The sequence below is a fragment of the Megalobrama amblycephala genome, linkage group LG2, assembly GCF_018812025.1.
Source record: "Megalobrama amblycephala isolate DHTTF-2021 linkage group LG2, ASM1881202v1, whole genome shotgun sequence".
Classification (NCBI taxonomy): domain Eukaryota; kingdom Metazoa; phylum Chordata; class Actinopteri; order Cypriniformes; family Xenocyprididae; genus Megalobrama; species Megalobrama amblycephala.
In genome coordinates, this window is record NC_063045.1 from 58,390,460 (window position 1) to 58,414,400 (window position 23,941).

General features: G+C 33.4%; 1 protein-coding gene across 4 annotated transcripts; it reads right to left on the reverse strand.

The window, feature by feature from the left end:
• Nucleotides 1-700: 700 nt before the first annotated feature.
• LOC125262453 (kinesin-like protein KIF2A) lies at nucleotides 701-22,152 on the reverse strand. 4 transcript variants are annotated; one of them, XM_048181236.1, is made up of 21 exons: nucleotides 21,928-22,150; nucleotides 20,211-20,305; nucleotides 17,591-17,719; nucleotides 17,038-17,092; nucleotides 13,973-14,098; nucleotides 12,518-12,618; nucleotides 11,131-11,226; nucleotides 10,956-11,010; nucleotides 10,702-10,864; nucleotides 9,541-9,631; nucleotides 9,365-9,428; nucleotides 9,197-9,288; nucleotides 8,968-9,110; nucleotides 8,674-8,878; nucleotides 7,146-7,256; nucleotides 6,971-7,038; nucleotides 5,636-5,719; nucleotides 3,565-3,712; nucleotides 3,384-3,485; nucleotides 3,133-3,268; nucleotides 701-1,965 (listed from the first exon to the last, which is right to left on the reverse strand). In XM_048181236.1, the coding sequence occupies exons 1-21, from the start codon at nucleotides 21,986-21,988 to the stop codon at nucleotides 1,880-1,882; spliced, it is 2,211 nt and encodes a 736-aa protein (XP_048037193.1). In that variant the 5' UTR covers nucleotides 21,989-22,150; the 3' UTR covers nucleotides 701-1,879. The 4 variants fall into 4 exon arrangements, with proteins under 4 accessions (XP_048037193.1, XP_048037192.1, XP_048037194.1 ...); XM_048181235.1 differs by having other exon boundaries at nucleotides 5,606-5,719; XM_048181237.1 differs by lacking the exon at nucleotides 5,636-5,719.
• Between the last annotated feature and the right edge of the window lie 1,789 nt (nucleotides 22,153-23,941).

The window sequence follows — 23,941 nt, forward strand, 5'->3', positions numbered from 1 at the left end:
TAGATGTATGTAGGTAGAAAGGGATGGATGGATGGATGGTTTGTTTGTTGGATGGATGTAGGTAGGTAGAAAGGTAGATACATGTTTGTTTGTGTGTAGGTATGTATATTTGTAGGAAACTCAGAAGTGAAGACCAGGAGACTCCGGTGTGTATTCAGGATTCTTTATTGAGAAATGAGCTGTTTGGTTTCTGCAATCATCAAGTCTGACTAAAGCAGTCATACATTGTATTTTATAGGCATTTAGTGGACAGTCCTTAAAGGTGTTGACCTTACACTAAAGACAATACAGGAAATGACCCCTGACTGTGAGCTCTAAAGATAATAATACCAAACGGTTTAAGCAGCACCTGATCATGAGAACTAGAGCCATGTAAACATTCAACTGATGCCATCATGTTCCCCTTGAATGCCCAATACAATGTAGTTCACCTTAGTTTTTCATGTGATGTTCTGTCAGGATCAGCAGATCTGAACTCTTTCCCTGGCAATTTTCGGCCAATTATGACACAATGCTTCCCCGTCATTAATGGATATTTCAAGACTGTCCTCGCTGAAGCTTGCAGCGCAATGACGTACTGCATTAAAATCTAATATGTAGTCTAATATGTACAAATCAGTTATTCTGTTTTCCTTACATTGATACACTGCAAAGCAATCAAATTATGCGTAGTGAACAATAATGTGCCAGAAAAAGGACGTCATCGGATGGCTCTTTATTTTAGCAATGCAATACATTGAAACACTGAGTCCCATACAGATCCAGCTTCCCCTCAACACAAACGGCTTTTAAAAATGAGACGGGAGCAAAATCATTTAAAGCTCTGACGGGGCACATTTACAAAATAAAAAAAAAATAAACCACTGATGCTTAATAGCATTTTTCTTTTTTTAAAAATGAGACAGCAGCCTGAATTTTATAATGACCACTTTCACTTCTTAAAATGTAAACAAAACACTGTAGTAACAAAATCCCTCTTTATATCAGAAAAGTATATCACATGAACCTATTTTGACTGTCGATCTGAGCTGAATTAGCTAATACATGTATAGTTGCTCATCTACAAATTTCTTTCACTGAAAAGGTTTATTGTGAAGTTGGTTCAATAAGGCCTGTGTTCGTTTTTTTGTTACAGTAAAGGTCCTTACTGGCGATCAAAAAAAGAAGAAGCATGTATCATCTCACTGCTACACAAGTTAATAAATTAGTCAGTTCCTGTAGGTCTCAATAGAGATCATCCATATTGCAGTCATGCAACTTCTACTGTAACTAGGGATGCACAATATATCAATGACCAATATATTTTTGTACAATTATCAGTATTGTTCCTACAATTTTACTGTACAGTATTCAATCTTTCCCTCTTGTATATGCCTAATTTCACATGAAGCATGTCATCCAACATTGTATTTTTAATACAAACGATTACAAACTGACAGCCGGTGTGCTTTCATTTAAAAACATTCAAATTTGTTAGCAGCCATAAAAATAACCGGTCAACATTTCTATATCGGTGCATCCCTAATTTCTAGACCGTATTCTCTCTTTTCCATTGGGACGGCATAATTGTATTTCATTAACTGGCAAACTGATATGCAAGTAGCAGGTATGAGCATGTATATACATTAATGACTCAATGGAATATTTACAGGCGTCACACAGATGCGGATGATGCAGAGCTGGTTTGTTCATGCATTAGCTCAGAATCTCACACACCCCCTCTCATGGCCTTAAACTCTATGGTCATTCATTTTAGTAAGAACTGAAATGATTTATCCAGTTAAAATGTGCTTTTCTCGGATGAAAGAAAACCGTCACATCACGTACAGGTTACACATGTACATACATTGAAGAGATGAGAGCTGGTGATGAGCTGGAGCTACAGGGCTCGCGGACGTTTGGGGTTTATCTGCCTGCTGGCCTGTTCCTCCTCTTGAAGAGCAGAGCGGAAAGACTTCACTTTATCTGGAACGAAAGGAAACGCAGTTCTCTTGGTTGACAAAGAATTTAATCTGACATGAAGGAAAACAACTTTGTAAGGGACACTAGTGTAATGGGCTGTCATTCTATTCTGTAACCTGGGAATCAATCGCTGATAAAACATTAAAAAAAGAGTGTTAGTGATTAATTTTGTATAAACTGCACTATACTATATTAATACATTAATATTTATAATTTTTTTAAATAATAAATATTAATGTATATATTTTATTATATATATATATATATATATATATCTTTATTTAATATATTTATATAAAATGTAGTAGTAAAATGACCATTAATTCCCAATGCAAAAAATGTAATGCTCCAAAATAAATCTCATTTTTATTTATTTTGAGAACTTCATGAGATTATTTATATATATATATATATATATATATATATATATATATATATATATATGACCAATAATATTTTTTGCATTTTGACATTATTAATAAAATTCAAAATGTATCAAGTAGACAATTTTAAATGTCAGCGTGGTTGTCACTAATGTTTTATAATAAAGAATATTCATTAATTCAAAAAATAATATTATTTACCTTATAGTAACAATATTTTTTAGGCAAAAAATTTTATATTTTTTAATTATTCTATAATATATAAATATATACACAATTTTATATACATTACATTATTTACATTATAGTAATGATATTTTTTAGGAGAAAATGTTCATTAATTTTCATGAAAATCCTAATGCAAAAAAAATTAATGCTCCAAAAATAAACTTCATTTCAATTTTTTCTTTTAATTTTGTGTACTTTAATTTGTGTCTTTTATAAATAACTCTTTCCCCACCAGTGCTCCTGATCATTTCCACAAAAGTTTTGTGGCCCCCAGAATATTTTTTTGTATGAATATCTGAACATGCAATACATCAAAAGAACAGAGTCTTAGCTTAAAATAAATGTAAGATAACAACGTGCATAAGCAATGCTTTTATCATTTGTTCCAGCTGCTTTTTCGCCTGTTTTGATCCAGAGATTCAGTACTCTTTCAGAAGATGTGTAACAGCGCCCCCTACCGTATAACAGTGAAAACACGGAAAGCCATAAAATTCCGTCAATGGTTAATATGGAGCACATCTTCAACTCTCATTACAGTATTATAAATGAAGGTACTGACCTCTGAGCTCTGTTAACACGTCAATCTTCTGATCCAGAATCTGTTCAAGCTGAGTGGCGAAGGATTCCACATCGTAATCCACTTCCTCCGTCATCTCCAGAAGAACCTTCTCATCCTCGAGCCAGCGTATGGACTCCTACAACACAACATGAGCATACAGAAACCTCTATCCATCACAAACACATTCAAGTCATTTAAAATATCTAAATATCCTTCAAATGAGGTACAACAAAAATGTTCCATAAGCGCACCTGAAAGACGGCGCGGTGGTCCTCCAGAACCTGCTCCTCCATCTCCACCAGCTGAGACACCACCTCATGGAAGGTGAAGAGCTGTGGGGACACTTCCTCTTCCTGTGCACAGCATGCATCACATCAACACACCGTCACGTTTTCATACCAACCAAAACAAGCTGAGGTGAAGCGCTCTTACGTTTTGTTCACAGAGCAGCTTGAGATCGTCTCTCTGAGGAGAGCTGCCCACACCCCACTGAGCCTCCAACACCTCCAGCTGGTTGACCGAGTGTCCGGCGGACCGTCCCTCCATCACTGCACTGGGGTCGATGCTCAGCTCCTTCACCCTGCGGTCACAAACAGCGTCTCAGTTCAAGACAGTCGGCATATCGACACTGTCGGCCGGAAACCTTGTTTCTCCTTATTTTGTAGTTTTTCATTTTTCTCATAAATCACTACTATTGGTCAGCCTTTACATCTGTCTGTGGGTTTTACAAATATTTAACCAATGAAAATATTAAAAAGAGCTTGTGGCTAAACCTCGAAACTCCATTGTAACTCTATCCCTCTGTCATGAATGAAGTGTCGCACACAGTTTGGAACGTCTTTGCTTGTTTGCAATGCAATGATAAATGAACTGTTAAGTTTGAACGAGTACAGCATTTTCTTTACTCAAGAAACAGTGTAGGGTACATCAGGGCTACCGGAGTAAAAGGCGCATTTGACTTTATTCTCTTTTAACCCTTTGATGCACAACATGGGTCAAAAATGACCCGGCTGAGTTTTAATTTTATATATCTTTGCAAGAAATTAATTTCATCATTCAGTATTCCAGGTATTCCTCAATTAACTTGTTTTTGATCATCACAAATCCTCATTTTCATTTTTTCTTTCTTACTTTTTGAATAAAAATCATTTTTGTATCACTACCCTTCTAACGCACAACATGGGTCAAAAATGACCCTTATTCATTTCCTGTGTAATTTCAATCATGGTTGAGTGTTTCTTTGCTGAATCTTTGAAAGAAATGTATTTTGTCATTTATTTATACAAACAAACATATTACAAACACAGCTTTTGTATATCTACATCAATTTTACACACGTGTCAAAAATGAAATCAAATCAAATGAAATCAAATTTTCGCAAGTAGGAACATATTTGCAAAAATGTGCAAATATTAAAGATTTCTATATGGGTCATTTTTGACCCATGTGTGTAAAATTGATGTAGAAAAATAAACATAATTATTTGTAGAAAATCAAAAACAAGATATTTAATGAATACCTGGAATAAATAAATGACAAAATACATTTCTTTCAAAGATTCAGCAAAGAAACACTCAGTCATGATTGAAATAACATAGGAAATGAATACGGGTCATTTTTGACCCATGTGTGTAAAATTGATGTAGACATACAAAAACAGTTTTTGTTTATTAAGTAAGAAAGAAAAAATGAACATAATGATTTTTGACAATCAAAAACAAGATATTTAAGGAATACCTGGAATAAATGAATGATAAAATGCATTTCTTTTAAAGATTCAGCAAAGAAACAGTCAACCGTGTTTGAAATTACATAAGAAAATAAATACGGGTCATTTTTGACCCATGTTGTGCATTAGAAGGAGTTTTCATAGCTTGTGCATCAAAGGGTTAAACAGCTAGATGGCACAAAAATTCAGCTCAGCACTTTTCTTAACAACCCCTTTTGACAGTGCGGTCGTTCTAACGATGGAAAAACACGCATGTCTGACATTCGCTGGACATCGAGCTCGATTTTAGTAAAAAGTGTCTGACCAGAGTGTTTTTTTTTCCATTTCCTGAAAAGTAGTGGTTTTGGTAATACGAGGTTTCCACCTGACAGCGACAATATGAAAGTTTGATGTATTCAAGTCATGACGCAATAAACCAATGGAAATGGTTAATGTTACAGTCACATGGTCATGCAGCATGATAATGATGGACTCCATCTGCTCTATAAGGCACAAGCAAACACAAAGCAATGTTAGTGCAGCTGCAATGGAAAACAATTAAAAAAAAGCAACAGAAAATACAGAAACATGCCTGAAATATGATACAAATGAACTCAAAAAACAAGGGACAAAATAACAGTTGACCAAAACGGACACGTAGACGCATTCTCTGAACTGAAACGCAAGCGAATCATTAGGAACACAGGACTCTCATGGAGGCTCTGTCTGAGATGAGACAGGCTTGAAACTGGAAAAGGGTGAGACCTGCTGGGTGAAGTAGCAAAGTCATCGTACTCATAGGTAGGAGAGAGTTCGGAGCGGCCGCCACCCCCCTGGGAGAAGGGAATGTCGGAAGGGCTGATCCCAAACTCCTTCACTCTGAAGACGGGATGGCAGACGGCAGTGAGACAGAAAGACGGAATTACAAACCCCTCCAACACAGACATTCCTGATTCATAATCGGTGGAAATGAGTTAAACGTGAAAAACACTCCTGCAGTGAATGCCGTCGGGTAATAGTTTGCTACTAAACACACAAAAATATCAAATGTAGTAACAGATAATGAGATAAATGACTGTTTTATATAAATAATTTTAATAACATCAATATAATGTAAATACATATTTATTTATAGAATGTATATTATTCATTTTATATGTATATATATATATATATATAAATATTATATAATATATATATATATATATATATATATATATATATATATACACACACACACACACACACAATAATTGATCATAAAAATATATAGAAATTTAGAAATACTAATATAAATAAAAAAATATTCTAATATTAATATTATGTTTATTAATAAATATATAATATAATAAAATAGTGTTTTTTTTAAATCATTATATAATATAATTATTCTATTCTTTTTACAAACGTTACGATTTTCAACTGAATTCTATTAAATTATTATGAAATAATATGTATATACAGAAAATGCCATTGGTTAATAGTTGTCTACTTAACACTGAACACAAAATGTTTAGTGCACATTTCTAATTCAGAAAATGATTTTTATTATTTTTCCATGTTTTATATAAAGAATTTGAATATGAATGTAATATAAATTTATGAATATCTACGTAAATATTTCATAGAATGTATAATAATTAAAAATTTTTTGTTTTTACACATTACAATTTGATATTCATTTTGATATTCTTGTTAAATATATGCATATAAACAATATAAATTATAAAAATAAAAAGAGTACATAAATACAACATAATGAATTATATATATAGCTTTAGAATTTGACTAATTAATATGAATAAAATAAAATAAAGATTTTGAATGTTAATATGTGTATTAATACATGTATAATATACAAGTATTAATAAACATTAATAAACATAATAAACATATTCTAATTCTTGTATAGAAAGACATAAAGGGTCAAATATGTCCATCATTTTGGAATTGTCTGTGATTTGTTTTTTCATTAAGAGACCCCAGATGTGACTGGATCTGACTGTCAGGTTACTTGCATTAGAAATCTTGAAATAAACAAGGATAAAAAACATTCAGCTCATTTCTAGACACAGTGAAGGGTTCAACACTGGGAATCTTCTTTCAGTGTGATCTGACGTGCTCACGTACCTGTTGGCGTATCTCAGAGTGTTCAATGTGTTTTCACATGATGCCATTCCAGGAGAGATGGTAGCGATCTATTGCAACCACAAACACATTTAAATCGTTAACAAATACACTAATTACACTGTGTGTTGAAAACTAATATATGACTGATATACTGACATCATCACAGTGTTCTTACCATACATGTTCTAGAGTTTTCTCCGATGAAGGAATCTCTTAAGACCTGCGTGAGTTTACTGGCTCTGAACGGAGTGTGTGGTTTGTTTCGACCCAGAGCCCTGATGCATTCCTGCCGCACACAAACACAATGGACCAAGATACTAACATGACACAAACTAACTTCTTTCTGCTTAAAATAATATTAACCAAAACAAACGGTCTACTTTTCACCAACAAATCAAATACAGATGCATTTCATGACTTCCTGCTGAATATAAAGTTTTATTCAAAAAGGTCACATTACAGAAGTTGTGAATGACATTTTATATTTTTATAAAAATATCATATATTTTTATATTTGCTACTTTGTACAGTGTGAGACTGAACAATATATGTTTTAATATTTATTTTTATAAAAACATATTTCTATATTTATTACTTTATACAGTGAGACTAAACAAATTATATTTCTAATATTTTTTTATATATTTACTATATTTTATATTTTCATAAAAATATTTTGTTTCTTTGTACAGTGTGAGACTGAACAAATTATATTTTTATATATTGTATATAATAATATATTAATATTTTTTTATAAAGCATTTCTATATTTGTTACTTTATACAGTGAGACTAAACAAATTGTAATTATCATATTTCTAATATTTTTTTAATATACTTACTATATTTTATATTTTCATAAAAATATTTTATTTGTTTCTTTGTACAGTGTGAGACTGAACAAATTCTATTTTGATATATTGTATATATATATATATATATATATATATATATATATTTTATATAAAACATTTCTATATTTGTTACTTTATACAGTGAGACTAAAATTGTAATTATCATATTTCTAATATTTTTTAATATATTTACTATATTTTATATTTTCATAAAAATATTTTATTTGTTTCTTTGTACAGTGTGAGACAACATTTTTTTAAAATTAATTATTATTTTTATATATTGTATATATTTAATATATATTTATATACATTTTAATATTCTTTTATTTTTATAAAAACATTTCTATATTTTATACTTTGTACAGTGTGAGACTGGACAAATTATGCTTTTTCTTTTCTAATATTTTTAATATTTTTATTTCTAATATATTTTATATTTTCATAATTTTTTTTACTTTGTATGGTATAAGACTGAACAAATTATATTTTTTATATTTCTAATATTGTTATATATTTTTAATATATGTTTATATTTTCATAAAATATTTTATATTTGTTGCATCGTACAGTATGAGACTAAACATTATATTTTTCATATTTCTAATGTAATACATTTTTTATTTTTCATAATCATTTTTTATATATTTTTTTATAAATATATTTTTTTATATTTTCATAAAATATTTTTATATTTGTTACCTTCTACAGTGCGAGACTGAACAAAACAATTTTCTCTTTGCTTTTGTAAATATCTGTAAATATCTCTTCTCAGTTTACAGGTGTATCAGGTCAAAACAGGGTCAAATCCAGTAGTTCTGGAGCCCGTGTGACGATTTGAAGCACAAACCTTCAGCGCCAGGAGACTTTTGTTGATCTCGGCGCCCTCGAGGCGTGTCTGGCGGTCGGCGCTCGATGTATCGGCCCCTCGCTCGTTTCCCGCCAGGTCGATGAGAGAGAATTTGCCGTGCATTTTGCCCCTCCTGCGGAGAATAATCTGAAACACGGCGTGACTGCGGGACGAGTGAGCGTTAGCCGAGGTCTGTCCAGATGTTCTGAGGAAAACCGGATACAAAAATCGAGATTAATACAAACGGTTTTTGACAATACCACTGCCGGAAAGAAGCAATCTGTTTGGTTGCACCTGCAGCTGTTGCCCATCTCGATGAGTTTGAGCACGTCTTCGGTGCATTTGACCTCTCGCTCCTGCAGTCCGACCACCTGAACCTGCTGCTTACCGTCTTCAAGAACTCGCAGCTTCGCCTTCCTGTTTAGAAGGTCAAACACCTGCACGGCCCATTGAAATCTGACTTAATGCACTTTATGAATATTAAATGAGCTCATTAATCATTCATGAGCAAAAGAGAACTTGCCTTCCCGCTGTAGATTTCAAAGAACGTCGCGTACACCTGAAGATCCAACTTCTTGTAGTTTGGTTTTTTTAACATAAGAAAAACATCCCGTGCTGAAAGAGAAGAAAAGAAAATTCAGGAAACAATAACTCAATATTTATACTGAAAAACTTCAGGTCTGACACATACCAGCGAGTGCGTAGATCCCTTTAGAGCAGTCCTGGTTCTTCCCTGAAAAATCTCCTCCCATGGTCTGGAATGGAAGGAAAAGTGATTATGACAGAGAGGCAAATGGAACGATCCTCTGGGAAGATCTTTTCCTGTAATATGATGTCATCTGGTTTTGTTTACGGTCAGACACTTACATGAGTTTTCCCGCTGCCCGTCTGACCGTAAGCAAAACAGGTGGCCATTCCCCTCTCAAATATGGTCTCCACCAGCGGCCGGGCAGTAAACCTGAAACGTAAACCAGAGACTTCAGATTATATTTAAACATAATAATAAAAGAGAATATGAAATGAAAATGTTTTTTACTTAAATGGCTCTAATTTTAGTGTGAACGATTCATCAGTGCACATTTCTAATTCAAAAAATGATTGTTTTCATCATTTTCCATGTCATAACTGTCTCTGAAATAAATTTTCTTTCAGCTAATGTAACCAAGGCCATGCAGGCAGAGAAAATAATATTAACCAAGAACATAGTCCAATTTTTTATGAACCAATTAAATCCAGAGGCAAAATATCATTATTTTAATATGCACTTAAGTATTAATCAGAAATACTATGTCACATTTTTCTGAATTTTTGAATGCCATTTTCTATTTTTATAAAAAAATATATATATTTTTATACTTGTAACTTTGTAAAGGCCATGCCTGAACAAATTATTTTTTATATATATTTTTTTAATTTATATACTTATACACATATATTTTAATACTTATACAATTGTATACTTACATACTTTTTAATATTTTATTTTTATAGAAATGTATTTCTATTGTTACTTTTTACAGTACAAGACTGAACAGATAATTTTTTTCAATAGAATTTTTGAATGCAGAATTTTATATTTTTATAAAAAACATTTTTTAATTTGTAACTGTACAGTGTGTGACTGAACAAATTATATTTTCATTTTTTTCAATATATATACTTAAACATTTGCATACTTTTTTAATATTATTTTTTATAAAACTATATATTCTATATATTTTAATATATATATAATTTAAACATTAAAAAATTACTTTTTAATATTTTTTTTAAAACCATATATTTCTATTGTTACTTTGTACAGTGCATGACTGAACAATTTTTTTTTTATATTTCTAATGTTTTTAATATATTTTTATATACATTGAATAGGTTATTTTTCATAAAAAAATATTTTTATATTTGTAATTTTGTACAGTGCAAGACAGAACAAAACTATTTTTTTCTCTCTCTCGTCTTTGCTTTTTATTTTCACAATTACAAATAAGTATATGACCTTTTCACTAAGTAAACCAAGAAGTATCTGACCTGTAAACCATTTCGTTTGTCGAGGTGTCGTCGAAAGCGTAATCGAAGCGAAACGTCTGGTTCTCCAGGTATCTGGTTAAATCCACTTTCTGCTTGGGCTCGTGGACCATGACCACATCTTTACTGGGGATGGTGATGACGTCTAGATCCTTCACGGTCAGCTCTGAGAGCGAACAGATGATGTGGCGTCTCGTAAACAGCACTAGACACTTACAACATGAACGTATGATGGAATAAAAAGATTTCATCTTCACCTTTCTTGTTCAGTGGACGTGTCCGCACACACACGCATATCCTGTGGTCCTCAATCTGAGAAAATACACATATTAATACATACATATTATAATACCATGCAATAAGTTGATGAATCATGTGGAAATTAAATGACATAATAACTGTGAGATGAGTGGTAATGATGTAGTTATTCACCAGATCTGCAGTGGTCAGCGGTCTGTAGTCCAAACTCGCTCTGAAGTCTCGGATCATGCACATAATTTCATAATTAGGGGTTGTGGCATCGACTTCCTGTGTAATAAGAAAAACTCTCAGTTAATATTGTAAGAGTTAGAACATATTAACATCCTAGAGAGGTTAAGTCATCATGTCAACAGTCAAGACATTTTTATTTAATAATTTGGATTAGAAATGCAAATTCATTTTAATTACTGAGATGATAACTGCTGAGTTAATCTGGTCATGTGGTCAATGAAGAGCAAACTACTGTTTGAAACATTCATGATGTGTTTAGAATGGAATACAAGTTTATTACATACTGGAAACTGGGCAGTGTATACTGTAAACTGCCTATTATTTTTATAATAATAATAATAATAATAATAATACATATTTTATAATAAATAAAACAGGAAATGTATTTATTTACATTTATTCATTTAGCAGACACCAAATTTATTTTAGTATAGTTTAAATACTATAATTATATAATATAATTATTATTAATATTCTGAATTTTTTTTATTTTTGTTCATTGTAATTTTAGTTTTTTATTTGTTTGTTTTTTATTATTATTTCTATATATTTTATTTAATTAAATTTATTTATTTATTTATTTATATATATTTTTATTACTTTTAATTGTTTTTATTATATTAATTTCTACCGCAGTTTTAGCTGTTTTAGTACAAGTTAAAATAAATAAACATTTATTTTAATTAATTAAATATTAATTTTATATATAATTTATTTCAAGTAACGAAAATGTTTAATTAACTATAATAAAGCAATATTTAAAAAAGCAACATAAGCAATTATTTTTTATTTTTGTTTATTGTAATTTTTGTTTTTAATTTGTTTTTTTTTATTATTATTTCTATTATATTTTATTTAATTAAATTTATTTATTTATTTTTTATTTAATTATTTATATATTTTTTTAATTTTATTTTTTATTATTTTTAATTGTTTTTATTTGCATTTCTACTGCAGTTTTAGCTGTTTTAGTACAAGTTAAAATAAATAAACATTTATTTTAATTAATTAAATATTATTTTACATATAATTTAAGTAACAAAAATGTTTAATTAACCATAATAAAGCAATACTTTAAAAAAGCAACATAAGCAATTCGTCACTAAGCCAACAATAATCACAGGAAATAATAAATAAACAAACAAATAGATAAAATTGCAATAATATGCAATAAGCAACATAATACGACGTTTATAACAAAAAAAATTGATCATCATAATAAAACATATCGCAACATATACATCAATAAAATGTTGCACATTAAGCAACACTGAACTTTACAAACATTGTCAGTACACAGAAACAGTACACCAGTGTGTTTTGTCACCTGCGCTCTTTTCTCTCTCAGCTCCTGCTGCTGCAATCGTCTCCGCTCCCGCTTCTCCTGAAGCTTCTCCACTTCCTTCACGCAGTTGGACTTCCTGCGAGCTGCAGACACACACAGAGAAAACTCTGTCAATGCAAACATACATCGATGTTACATTAATCAATAATAATATTGGTCAGCTAAACCTGATTCTCTCATTTTTTAATAAGCATTTTGTTTGACATAATTCATAAGTCAGTGTGCATTAGCTTGTGTTAAATGTGTTTGAGTGATTCCCTCAACAATGGCATCATGAGGGGTCATCTCTGAGACGCGCTGGAAAACAACTCTAAATGCTGCTTTTGTTTAGGTGCGACAGCAGACAACAGTCGTTTGTGACGGCACTGAGAGCCCTTCAGCTCCTCCATCACTGCTGGAGTCTCTTCATACACTCACAGATCAGAGATCACACACACAGGGATTCATAAAGGCTCTCAACTGTAGTGTCAAAAATAATTACACTACTCTTCAAAGGTCTGGGGTGGGTGTTTTTGAAAGAAGTCTCTTCTGCTCACCAAGGCTGCATTTGATCAGTAAAAACAGAAATGTTATTACAATTTAAAATAAAATGAATTTATTTTAAAATGTAATTTCAATCATGACAACTCTCGGAATAGTTTTAGCATGTTATTGAATGGCAACGTTAGTGAATTTGGTCTTGGCGGACTAGATCTGCTACATTGCAGCTGTAGAGCAAGTATATACTTGCTACTGCTAATAGATACACAGACAAACTGCTGTGAACATGTAATATATGCTGCTGCATAAACAGACATACATAAATCCTGTAGCAGATCTAGGCAGGTGGAGCTGGGGGAGGTGGAGGGTTTCAGAGGACCAGCTTTCAACAAACTATGAACCACACTGTTTGGGTTTGTAGATGCACCGGGGTCCTGATCATAGCACTTAAACAAGGAAAAGTCAGATTTCCATGATATGTCCCCTTTAAATATTGAGCAAGCAATCTCATTGGCTGCAGAGGTCATGAGGTAATGATGTGATTGCTTGCAAACTGCGTGTAAAGGACCGATCAGCTTGCGCCCTCTAGAGTTTCATGGCTGAACTAGATATTTATTCCTGTGATCAAAGCTGAATTTTCAGCATCATTACTGTCACATGATCCTTCAGAAATCATTCTAATATGCTGATTTGCTCCTCAAGAAACATTTCTGATTATTATCAGTGTTGAAAACAGTTGTGCTGCTTCATATTTTTGAGGAAACTGTGATACATTATTTTCAGGATTCTTTAATGAATAGAAAGTTCAAAAGAACAGCATTTATTTGAAAACTTTTGTAACATTATAAAAGTCTTTACTGTCATTTTTGATAAATTAAATGCATCCCTGCTGAATAAAAGTATTAATTTCTAGTCTTAAAACAATTACAAAAGGAGCTTGATGTGGTTCTGTGGTACCGTTCTGCTGCTGCTGTAGGGTTTGGTGTTGTATCGGTGGAGGCGGGGCAGGCGCTGCTGGAGGAGGTTCGGTCTGTTGGCTCGGCCGCGCTCGAGTCGTACCTACAGAGACTGAATAATGGGGACCTGCAGATCGTTTAGACACATATGCTTATTCATGACTCTTCTTCATCACTGTTTTACACATTAGAATAATATAGTAAGTTATCAAAACTCTGAAATGACACAAATGGAAATTTGGGCATGTGGTACAAATGAAAACTCTTTTCTGACATCAAAGACATCAGCATGGCTTTTAAACATTACCGAATCAAGTTTGATTGTTAGTAAACCCAAAAATGAAAATTCTGTCATTTATTACTCACCCTCGTGTTGTTCCACACCCGTAAGACCTTCATTTTCAGAACGCAAATTAAGATATTTTTGATAAAATCTGTTGGCTCAGTGTGCCCTGCATTGACAGTAAGATAATTAACACTTTCAATGCCCAGAAAAGCTACTAAAGACGTATTTAAAACAGTTCATGTGACTGCAGTGATTCAACCTGTCACGAGCACCAGTTGGAGTGCCCTCGTTAGCCACTAGAGGGCACTCCATCCCAGAATAGTTCCTCACCACACTTGGACTTCATTTCCCGTAACCCACTTCCCGGACTCATTATCCCGTCATTGCACTCAGCTGTTTTGTGTTTGGTCATTAGTGTCTGTCTATTTATACCTGGTTTGTTTCTGCTTTTGTCATTGAGGTTTCGTTTATGGTCACTGGCTTCTGTTTGTGTTTTCTTTGTTTTATGTGGACTGTTCTGTGGATTTTGACCCTTGCATGTCTGGATTACGTTTATGGATTACCCAATTAAAACTGCATTTAGATCTAACCCTCTCGTCTCTGTGCCATTCCGTGACACAACCTTAATGTTATGAAGCAACAAGAATACTTTTTGTGCACCAAAAACACAAAATAACGACTTTACAACATTTTCTAGTGATGGGCGATTTCAACACACTGCTTGATGAAGCTTCGAAGCTTTACGAATCTTTTGTTTCGAATCAGTGGTTCGGAGCGTGTATCAAACTGCTAAAGTCACGTGAACTATTGAAAATTCCGAAACACTTATGACGTAACGAAGCCTCGTTTACTGAAATCATGTGACTTTGGCACTCCGAACCACTGATTCGAAACAAAAGATTCATAAAGCTTCATCAAGCGGTGTTTTGAAATCGCCCCTTAACTAGATATTGTTGAATAAAGTCGTTATTTTATTTTTTTGCCGCACAAAAAGTATTCTCGTCGCTTTATAATATTAAGGTTGAACCACTGTAGTCACATGAACTGCTTTAAATATGTCTGTAGTAGCTTTCTGGGAACTGAAAGTGTTAAAGGTTTTTTCGTGTTTTTTTGAAGGTTTGATTGTGTTTATAGTGTGCAATATAACATGTGTTCATGTTTCGCGTGTAAAAAAACACAGTATTTTTCACATAATTTACTTATCTGTATACCGTTGTTTCCACTGTCATAAAAACGGGCTGATGACTTCCTTGTTCTATGAAGTCCCTCCTTCAGAAATACGTAACGAGTTCTGATTGTGCCAGCGGTTCCTGTGTTGTGATTCAGCAGCTCTTAGCGCATCTTGCCCGGAAAAGTCACGCCTTTACCATAACGTGGAGATGCACGCGCTCAGTGTTATTGTAAACATGTCTTTAATTTTACCCTATCAATTTGAGCCGGAATCAGACCCGGTGATTGGACTGCGGGATGAAAATAACAGGTTTCGACGACATGGCGACAAACACACTCTACAAACGCAACTCTTGTGTATTCCTGTGGCCGGAGGTTAGTCAAAAAACTGTTTTAGTGACATCATTAAAGAAGGAAGTAGAGGGATGTAGTCCAAACTGGCCGTTCGATGTAGGCGACTTCTGTTAAATAAAATATCTCGCTTGGCATTAATTTGGCTTTAAAATTTTACTGTTTTATTTATACTCTAACAACAACATTACACACTAACTAAAGTTTGAAACCTGGGATCACGAAGAACGGGACCTTTAATTATTTTGCTGTCAATGATCTCACTGAGCCAATTGATTTTATCAAAAATATCTTAATTTGTGTTCCGAAGATGAACGAAGGTCTTACGGGTGTGGAACGACATGAGGGTGAGTAATTAATGACAGAATTTTCATTTTTGGGTGAACTAACCCTTTAACAATCAAATGATTCAGTAATGTTTAAAAGTCATGCTGATGTCTTTGATGAAAACTTGTAAGCACAATTTATCTTTGTCTATGAAACAATTTTCAAGCAGTATTATTAAAAATCATTTTCTTTAATTGAATGAAAGCTGAAATAAAATCAAATATAAGGTAACACTTTAGTTTAGGGTCCAATTCTCACTATAACTAGTTTCTTATTAGCATGCATATTACTAGGATATTGGCTGTTTATTAGTACTTATTAAGCACATATTAATGCCTTATTCTGCATGTCCATATTCTACATTCTTAATCCTTCCCAATACCTAAACTTAACAACTATCTTACTAACTATTAATAAGCAGTAATTAGGAGTTTATTGAGGCGTTAAAGTTGTAGTAAATAGTGAGAATTGGACCCTAAACTAAGGTGTGACCAAAAAATTTAATGAAAATTAGAAATGTGGCCTTGGCAACTAATTGAAATAAATTAAGTTTAAGATGAAGTATTAAAATTATGCTAAAATACATCTGAAATAAAGATAAATTAAAGCTTAATTGAAATATATATATAAAAACTAATTAAAAACACACAATTTTTATCTAAAATTTAAATAAAACTAAAAATATAAAAGTTAAAATGTATTAAACGCTATAATAATACTAAAGTAACAATGATTTAAAGCATCAAAGCCTTCAAAGTGTTTTATAATCCCGAGCAACATAAATTCAATATGCCCAAACTTTTGACTGGTGGTGTATAATTCAAAACAATTACTGTTGAAATCAATATATGCTGAAATTAATCAAATGTGGGACAAAATTTGTAACAGTACTAGTTTACGATGATTATTTTTGCATGACTTATACATCATACCTCGATTATCCCTCGCAGGCGTTTCATTTTTTGGTGGCGCTACAGTTCGGCGATTCTACAAGAGATGGTCCAAGAAAATAATTATGTTTTGTACAATCCAGTCTGCAAAATATATCTATACAATAAAATCATTCACAGTGAATTTATGCTACATTATAGCTTTGTGTTGACAGCTATCTGAAAACTAGAATTACTAATTATTATAAATTACAACTGGTTACATCTTCCGATAATTATTCATGCACATATCATGTAATTATTCAAACAAAAGGGCTTATGGGTAATCTCCCAATGTAGGATGACACAATGCAAGTTATTTTAGTTTGTGTGTGTGTGTGTGTGTGTGTGTTTACGACAGGAATTTACCCAGTCTGCATTGATTTGAATGTAAAAACTGAAAACAGTATTGTATGACTTTATGACTCCTGTCTGGAAATCCATTTGTGAAGTTATAAAAGCCAGACTAAGTGCGATACAATCATCTGTCCACCGCTGAACCCATTTCCTGTCTTCTTGGTCACGACTATTATGGTGTAGCGAAATGGACACCAACCTTGTTTTGGGGGATCTTGTTGATTTTGATGGCACTCGACACGGGTGGCGGAGGGGTTTCAGGACTTTGTGGGATTTCCTCTTCAGGTGCAACATCTGGATTTAGTGCAAATATGCTTTCCAGGTCGATCTGTTCACAGAGAACGAGAGCAGGAGCATTAGGCTGCCCTCACGGCACATGAGCGCGCAGGACTTTCCACAGTTGTAAAAGCTGCTAAATATAATCATCCCACAGGACAGAAAATGACAAATGAGATCTCTCAGCATCGCAACAGTTTCTCCTGGACAGCAATAAGATTGACTGACCTTTTTGAACCGGAGAGGATTTTCTGTTATAGCATAGGACTAAAACTTACTGAATTTTAGGGATGCATGATATATCGGCCACCATATCGGTATCGGCCAATATATGTTCATTTTTAATGTTCACTTCAAAAACAAAAATACAGTTGAGTACAATGCAAGTCTGTCATATCGGCTACATAATGAGAACATTATAATTGTGTGCTTGGGACATGGCTTTTAATGATGAGACAGACTTTCGTTTTTGAAATCAGGCTCTCAAAAATTATATAAAAATGTTGAATTAGATTTATCGGCCAATATATCGATTATCGGCTTTCAAATATAAAGAATTATCGGTATCGGCCAAAATGTTAAAATTGGTGCATCCCTACTGAATTTGCTCACAGAGTATAAAACTTGTGGTGTTCATAGGCAAAAAATGTCTTAGAAATCTCTTGTTATGCTTTGTTATAACCAAATATTGGATTCAATCTTTTTATCAACATGTTTTCTTTTACTTAACACAGGATTTTGTATAAGAGATCTCAAAGTGCGCTCAGATTTACATGTAATCGAATGTCAGAAATCTCAACATGAACTCAACACATTCCCAAATTTCTATATATCCTAATTATTGTTAATATGTAATTCATTATTTCCAGGAGTTTATTGCTTCTACCTTCAGTTAAACTGCTAACAGTGATTGTAAATTAAATTGCCTAAATTTTTACATTATTTGCTAACTGCATTCTTTAAATTGTAATGTTGACATGCATTTTCTGTAAAGCTGCTTTGAAACGATATGTATCGTGAAAAGCATTATACAAATAAATGTGAATTGAACTGAATTATTAAACTCATATTTCTCAATAAATTCCTTCAGGATAAAATGATCTGAGCTGCTATCCTGATTCATTTTTATAACTCTGTTTCTCATGAGGATTGATTGGAGAAACATCTGAGATCAAGTTGAGTTACATGAAATATTTGCCTGGTTTCAGACAAGGTTTAAGCCTAGACCCAGATTAAAATGCATGTTTGAGCTGTTTTAACTGAAAGCAACTTGCACTGACATATCTTAAAGGGAACCCATAATGCCCCTTTCACAAGATGTAATATAAGTCTCTGGTGTCCCCAGAATGTGTCCGTGAAGCTACAGCTCAAAATCCCCCACAGATCATTTATTATAGCTTGTCAAATTTGCCCCTATTTGGGTTTGAGCAAAAACACACCGTTTTTGTGTGTGTCCCTTTAAATGCAAATGAGCTGCTGCTCCCTGCACCCTTTCCAGAAGAGGGCGGAGCTTTAACAGCTCAACAACAACAAAGCTGGAGAATCTCACGCAGCCAAAATGAGGATTGTCAGTAACGGTGTTCAGCCTTACATTGTTCAAACCGGAGTCAACACTGATGGAGAGACTCAGGAAGAAGTTACAACTTTTAGAATGAAACTGGACGTTTCTGAATGATTAGTGGATAAATTTATGCAGTTGCTGTGGAGTTGATTCAACTCATCAACTAGCATGTGCCGTCATGTTCATCTTTTGTGTTGAATTGACCCTCGTTTGTGAAGCAGTGCGGCATAAAATGATGGCATGACAACAACACTCTACTACAACAACTCTTCCTCTTCTCTAAAGCAGCCCAACATGGCCACACCCCCTTTGTTGCGTGTTCTCAGGGGGCGGGGTTTATGTAAATGTTAGGGTTTGTGATGTCACTAACCCAGGAAGAAGCTTGTTGTAGTCCCTACCAGCCATTTGTTGTAGTCCTTAAAAAGCTATTTCTGTAAAAGAAAATATCTCCCTTTGCATTGAACTTTGAGTGTCGTAACTTTACAGATGTTGTTTATGATCAAACAGCAACATTACACACTAACTAATGTTAAAAAAGTGAAATCATAATCAAGGACCCCTTTAAAATATTGTTTTGTCTCAAGATGCACACCAGTAATATTTTTTCTAAGGCAGTTTATAATAAAAGCTTACTTAAATTCCCTAATTGAACCAAGGACTAGTCCTGGCTTAGTCTAAGCCCTGTCTGTGAAACCAGGCCTAAACATCTATTAATTCTCCTAAGTTATGAAAGAGCAACATGTGAGGGATATTTCATGCACACATTAATGCACAGCATTCACTGACTGATAAACCTGGAAGCTATTTAAGGCTGAGGTACAAAAGCTGCTTTAGAATAAATCTCTCCTGATCCTGACACATCAATATTATATCTGTGTCTCTATGAGAGATGTACAACTACAGCAAGAATGATGACAAGCTTTGTCTTTTGTGCATTATGCCAATATGATGGACGTATTAAATATGAATATCAGACATTCACCTCTTTCCCTTTTGTGTCTCCGTTTTCAATCCACTCCACCGTCACACTCTCATTGTCTTCATTCAGTGACGTCACCATGGCCTGGTGTATTCGGCCTGAGACAGATAACAAAACAATGGTTTACTGCAAAGATCTGCAGCCTGATGATAACACTGAAAACTACTACTATATATATATATATATATATATATATATATATATATATATATATATATATATATACACACTGCCAGGCCAAAAAAAAAAGTTGATGTTTGGATTTAAATAGGCAAATACTAAAGAGTCTGTGACTGGATCATTATTATAGTAATTATGTTTCTAGCACGTTATATGTTTGGCAGCAGTTCTTCTAACCGTAACTAATGTAGTGTGTAGCTTTTAATTTCTTAAACAAGCATATAGGAAAACACATCATGGCCATATTCCAGGACGACAATGTCAAGATTCATCAGGCTCAAATTGTGAAAGATTGGTTGGGAATGAGCATTAAGCATCATTTTTACACATGAATTGGCACCTCTAAAATTCATTGAAAGTCTTTGTGATGTGCTGGAGGAGACTTTACAGAGTGCTCACCTCTTGCATTGTCAATAATACAAGATCTTGACCAAAAATTGATGCACCTCTTGATGGAAATAACATCATAACATTTATTTCCATCAAGAGGTGCATCAATTTTTATATATTATCTACAAACTTAATAAAACACTTAATAAAACCAAAAATAAAGGAGCTACATCAAAACATTAGGTATCAAAGGACAGTTCAGGTGATGCACAATCAAATATTCCAGTCAATTATAACATAATACTGTTGATAACTATTTATATGATTATGAATGTGAGTTTGAAAGGTCTGACTGGAGGAAAATAATAGGCACAAAAGCTATGAAAGGATTATTATAGCAAAATAAACAAGGTAATATCCTGAAGGGGTTTGCTTTGTGATAATGACCAGCTGATTGCACATTATACATGATTACTTTGAATAAATAGACTTTAGATAAAAGTTGTAGGGTTCATACTTGCTTTCTATACAACTTTACTATGGACTAACCAGCTATAGGCCAAAGGTTAACGCTAAAGAGGGAAACAATGTGGCTGCACTTTACACTTGTACATTGCTGGAATGACAATAAACTAAAATAAAATAAAACTAAAAAAATATTAAACTAAAACAGCAGTACAAACGAGTTTTTCAGGCGATGTCTCTGGGCGTCTTCCTCAGGGAGGATGCTAAGAGACTGCGAATTTACGAACGTACTATGGCGAAGGCTTAGCTTATGAATATTTATTACGTAACGTGACGTTTACCCTGTACGCTTATCTGATTGGCTGAAACGCATACATTAGCGTATAAGCGATGGTGACGTTATGCCTTATGATTATCAATTAGATTCTGCGCCTAGACGCTCCAAAACGGTTACCAAGCAACGTCAGGAGGACTTCATTAATATTTATGAGTCAAGCCTCCGCCGTAGTAGAATTAGTAAATTCGCTAACGGGTTAGCAGGAGCATGCATCCCAAAATCGGGCAATACAGCGGCGTGCCAAGGACGGAAAGGTATTGGATGTGTATGCATAAGCCTATATCGATCCTCTCCCGTCGTTTGCACCAGCTGTCTTGTGTTAAACGGGTTTACTGGGTTAAACAAAGATGATGCGCCGACAAACTGCATCTCAGCCTGATAAACGAGCTGCTGCTGGGTGTGACTCACCATCACTGCGCTTGATCTCCACATAAATGCCGATCTGGATCTTCCCGAAGAGAGCTGCCATGCCTCATGTGTGTGCCAGGATCTGTATGGCTATATTTGAGCGGGTTTCACGGGAGAAGTTGTTCAGCAGCGCAAAAACCGGGAGGAGGTCAGGAGGGAGAGAAGGATGAGCGCGCATGCGCAGAGCGCACACACACCCATCACAGAATGTCACATCAACCTCTTTTGTCTAGTTGCAGTGGACACAATCTGTCCAACTGTGTTTTCTTTATTTTATGTTGTTTATTTTTCTTTTTTCTTGAGCAAGAATAAACATTATTTTAATAAAAATAAAATAAAATGATGCATGCGTTCTGCCTCATTAACTTTGATTATATCTTATATATTATCTTGACAAAATCTGTTAAAACACTCCCAACTGAATTGTTACAGTTATTCTAGAAAATTAATTTAAACAATTTACCTTAAAGGATTAGTTCACTTTCAAATTAAAATTTTAATTTTTTAATAATTAATTAAATAATTAATAATTTTAATAATTTACTCACCCCGTGTCATCCAAGATGTTTATGTCTTTCTTTCTTCAGTCAAAAAGAAATTAAGGTTAAGGTTAAGGTTCAGAAATTAAATTAAGGAATGAAGGTCCAAATGTCAGTTTCAGTGCAGTTTCAAAGAGCTCTACATGATCCCAGACGAGGAATAAGGGTCTTATCTAGTGAAATGATTGGCCATTTTCTAAAAAAAAAAATGTATTTAATTAGCTCTCTTCTTCTTTCTCTATTAGAATTCCGGCAGTGTAGACACTGCTAAGTGTATTACTGCCCTCCACAGGTCAAAGTTTGAACTAATAGTTATATACTTGCACTAGCATATTGAATGTGACAATTTAGTTCAAACTTTGACCTGTGGAGGGCAGTAATACACTTAGCAGTGTCTACACTGCCGGAATTCAAATAGAGAAGAAGAAGAAGAGAGCTAGTTCAAGATGAGCATTTATGGTTAAAATGTATAAAATGTTTAATTTTGTTAAGAAAATGAGCGATGGTTTCTTTAGATAAGACCCTTATTCCTCGTCTGGGATCGTGTAGAATGCTTTGAAGCTGCACTGAAACTGTAATTTTGACCTTCAACCGTTTGGGCTCCATTGAAGTCCACTATACACTCTTAGAAGAAAAGGTTCTATATAGAACCCCAAAAAACTTTTTTCTAAGAAAGTAAGGAGAATAATCCTGGAATGTTTTCATCAAAAACCTTAATTTCTTTTCGACTGAAGAAAGAAAGACATCAACATCTTGGATGACATGGGGGTGAGTAAATTATCAGGAAATTTTCATTTGAAAGTGAACTAATCCTTTAACAAATCATATTCACTCGCTGTCAGAAATACACATGATGGCAGCAAAGGGCTGTTTGCATAATTTGGGCTGAAAGAGTCTGTATATGTGGGAACTAAAACAGTTGAAGTAGCCTATAAGTGATAAACGATTGTTTTACATCACTTCTAAACCATAAGTAAACTACCTTTGCATGAACAATAATCTATAAAATAAAATAAACACCTGGATTCAGTAGGCTAACTAAGGATATTCACTTATATCCTTATAGCATTTATTAATCTTAGTTAATGTTAATATACCCATCAAGGGAGTACGCTAAATAGAACGTTAAGCATATAATAATAATAATAATAATAATAATAATAATATAAACATTATAAAACCATTTTATTTCAAAAATTTATTTCGAAATCCAAAACACTGCTGCTCGAATATTGACAAAAGCCAAAAAGAGAGATCATATTACACCCGTATTAAAGTCATTACACTGGTTACCTGTTAGTTTTCGTATTGATTTTAAAAATCTTTTATTAGTTTATAAGGCATTGCACGGATTTGCTCCAGACTATCTTTCAAATATGATTACAGTATATGAACCAAGAAGGACACTTAGATCTTCTGATTTTTTTCTTCTAAAGGTACCTCATAGTAGAACTAAAAAATTCAGTGATGCTGCT